A 3,574-nucleotide genomic window follows, 5' to 3' on the forward strand; every position below is an offset into this window, starting at 1 on the left:
GGCATGGCAAGCCTGAATGGCTTTTAATATCTTTGACTGATAAGTGATGGACACTTTAATTTACAACCAACGGAACTAACAAAGCTTTAACGAAACATAATTGCCCGACTCATTAACAATCACAGCTAAAAAAGCATTTTGAAACGTTCCAATTATGCTACCCTGTACTGAGGCCCAAGGGGTCTCTCGCTATCACACATCTCCTATTCATTTAGAGCCCTGGTTGGAGCCCTGGTCACAGCCCTGGTTAGAGTCCTGGTCACAGCCCTGGTTAGAGTCCTGGTTAGAGTCCTGGTTAGAGCCCTGGTTACAGCCCTGGTTAGAGTCCTGGTCACAGCCCTGGTTAGAGCCCTGGTTAGAGTCCTGGTTAGAGTCCTGGTTAGAGTCCTGGTCACAGCCCTGGATAGAGTCCTGGTTAGAGCCCTGGTTAGAGTCCTGGTTAGAGCCCTGGTTAGAGCCCTGGTTAGAGTCCTGGTTAGAGCCCTGGATAGAGCCCTGGTTAGAGTCCTGGATAGAGTCCTGGTTAGAGCCCTGGTTAGAGTTCTGGTTAGAGCCCTGGATAGAGCCCTGGTTAGAGCCCTGGTTAGAGTCCTGGTTAGAGCCCTGGTTAGAGTCCTGGTTAGAGCCCTGGTTAGAGTCCTGGTTAGAGTCCTGGTTAGAATCCTGGTTAGAGTCCTGGTTAGAGTCCTGGTTAGAGCCCTGGTTAGAGCCCTGGTTAGAGCCCTGATTACAGCCCTGGTTAGAGCCCTGGTTAGAGCCCTGGTTAGAGTCCTGGATAGAGCCCTGGTTAGAGCCCTGGTTAGAGCCCTGGTTAGAGCCCTGGTTAGAGCCCTGGTTAGAGTCCTGGTTAGAGTCCTGGTCACAGCCCTGGTTAGAGCCCTGGTTAGAGTCCTGGTTAGAGCCCTGGTTAGAGTCCTGGTTAGAGCCCTGGTTAGAGCCCTGGATAGAGTCCTGGTTAGAGCCCTGGATAGAGCCCTCGTTAGAGTCCTGGATAGAGCCCTGGTTAGAGTCCTGGATAGAGCCCTGGTTAGAGCCCTGGATAGAGTCCTGGATAGAGCCCTGGTTAGAGTCCTGGATAGAGCCCTGGTTAGAGCCCTGGATAGAGTCCTGGATAGAGCCCTGGTTAGAGCCCTGGATAGAGTCCTGGATAGAGCCCTGGTTAGAGCCCTGGATAGAGCCCTGGTTAGAGCCCTGGATAGAGCCCTGGATAGAGTCCTGGATAGAGCCCTGGTTAGAGCCCTGGATAGAGTCCTGGATAGAGCCCTGGTTACGCAGCCAGGGGACGTATTCAGGGGACGTAGCCGGGGGACGTATTCTGTGGACGTAACCCGGTTGACGTAGCCAGGGGACGAATACTGGGGACGTAGCCAGTGGACGTAGCCAGTGGACGTAGCCAGGGGACGTATTCAGGGGACGTATTCAGGGGACATAGCCTAGGGACGTAGCCAGGGGACGTAGACTGATTACGTAGCTAGGGGACGTAGCCTAGGGACGTAGTCAGGGGACCTAGGACATAGCCTGAGGACGTAGCCAGGGGACGTATTCAGGGGACATAGCCTAGGGACGTAGCCAGGGAACGTATTCAGGGGACATAGCCTAGGGACATAGCCTAGGGACATAGCCTGATTACGTAGCTAGGGGACGTAGCCTGATTACGTAGCTAGGGGACGTAGCCTGATTACGTAGCTAGGGGACGTAGACTGATTACGTAGCTAGGGGACATAGCCTGAGGACGTAGCTAGGGGATGTAGCCTGATTACGTAGCCAGGGGACGTACCGAGGAACATGTCATGTAGCCTGGAACTTAGAGCGTTGGACAGGAACTGAAAGGTCCCTGTTTCAAATAACCTACAAGGTGAAAAATATGTTCCGTTGAGGACTTGATTTACCCCAGGGGCACCGTACTACTACAGCTGACCCTGTAAAACAACACCTATCATACTACTATGACTGACCCTGTAAAACAACACATTATACTTCTATGACTGACCCTGTAAAACAACACCTATCATACTACTATGACTGACCCTGTAAAACAACACCTATCATACTACTATGACTGACCCTGTAAAACAACACCTATCATACTACTATGACTGACCCTGTAAAACAACACCTATCATACTACTATGACTGACCCTGTAAAACAACACATTACACTGCACCTATCATACTACTATGACTAACCCTGTAAAACCCTGTAAAACAACACATTTCACTGCACCTATCCATTGTATGTGACATTGTACATTGGGTGGGTCTAATTCTGAATGCTGATTGGTTAAAACCGCATTCCAGCCAATGTCTATTCAACAAGTTACCACTGGTTAAATCTATGGTGTTAAAATGCCTATTTGCTCTGTTCCATCTGACTGCGCAATCCATTGTGTCATCAGCCCAGCTGAATCTATGACGTTAAAATGTATTTTCAGCCCAGCCAGGCAATTTATAAACTTGTTCTCCATTATAAAAACATCTAGACATTATCTCCCATTTCTTTTAGATTAAACGTTTAGTTTTTAACAGCGGAGAATAAACCTTGCTGTCTGTCGCTTCGACATTTGCAACGTTGTTTTAAAATTTCGAATTGGATCTGTAGTAATGAACGTGTCGGGAGTCGAGACGAGACAGACAGGCAGCGCTTCTCAGCCAGTCGAAATCATGAATCAGCTGGCATTCTTTTCATGGATATATATATATATACACAAAGAAATGTCAATTGAAAAAAGGTCAAACGGAAACAAAGCACAGCTAGTGTACAGTCTTTCCAGCTTCAGTTTGAAGTGATTGTGTTAGCTGTGTTGTTGGCTGTGTTGTTGGCTGTGTTGTTGGCTGTGTTGTTAGCTGTGTTGTTGGCTGTGTTGTTGGCTGTGTTGTTAGCTGTGTTGTTAGCTGTGTTGTTGGCTGTGTTGTTGGCTGTGTTGTCGGCTGTGTTGTTGGCTGTGTTGTTGGCTGTGTTGTTAGCTGTGTTATTAGCTGTGTTGTTGGCTGTGTTGTTAGCTGTGTTGTTGGCTGTGTTGTTAGCTGTGTTGTTAGCTGTGTTGTTAGCTGTGTTGTTGGCTGTGTTGTTAGCTGTGTTGTTAGCTGTGTTGTTGGCTGTGTTGTTAGCTGTGTTGTTAGCTGTGTTGTTAGCTGTGTTGTTGGCTGTGTTGTTGGCTGTGTTGTTAGCTGTGTTGTTGGCTGTGTTGTTAGCTGTGTTGTTAGCTGTGTTGTTGGCTAGCTCCACTGCACAACAGCGCCCTGATGAGAGAGCACATGTTCTATGCCAGGCGAAATCACGCCTCATTAGCTTATTGTTATGGATATATTCAAAACATGTTACTAGAAAACACGCATATGATTCTACTTTGCTGATATTCTGGCTGCACTTTTTTGACGTGGCTGAAAGTTAGCCGTAGTTGGCTAGCTAGCAAGCAAGGGATAAGAACGTTGCCAGCCAGTATGTTGTACTGTATGTGTGGTTATAGTTTAGTTTAATGTTGTGTTGGTGTATGTAAGTTGTTTTGTCTGAAACGTTGTTCCCCCTGCTGCTATTGGACCAGGTCTCTCTTGGAAAAGAGATGTTATCTCAATG

General features: G+C 47.7%; 1 protein-coding gene across 1 annotated transcript; it reads right to left on the bottom strand.

The window, feature by feature from the left end:
• Positions 1 to 207: 207 nt before the first annotated feature.
• On the bottom strand, positions 208 to 1,787 carry LOC139568825 (clumping factor A-like). The gene is made up of 2 exons (XM_071390923.1): positions 1,778 to 1,787; positions 208 to 1,355 (listed from the first exon to the last, which is right to left on the bottom strand). Exons 1-2 carry the CDS (start codon positions 1,785 to 1,787, stop codon positions 208 to 210), a joined length of 1,158 nt encoding a protein of 385 aa, XP_071247024.1.
• Between the last annotated feature and the right edge of the window lie 1,787 nt (positions 1,788 to 3,574).

This window comes from Salvelinus alpinus, chromosome 2 (assembly GCF_045679555.1).
Source record: "Salvelinus alpinus chromosome 2, SLU_Salpinus.1, whole genome shotgun sequence".
Lineage (NCBI taxonomy): Eukaryota > Metazoa > Chordata > Actinopteri > Salmoniformes > Salmonidae > Salvelinus > Salvelinus alpinus.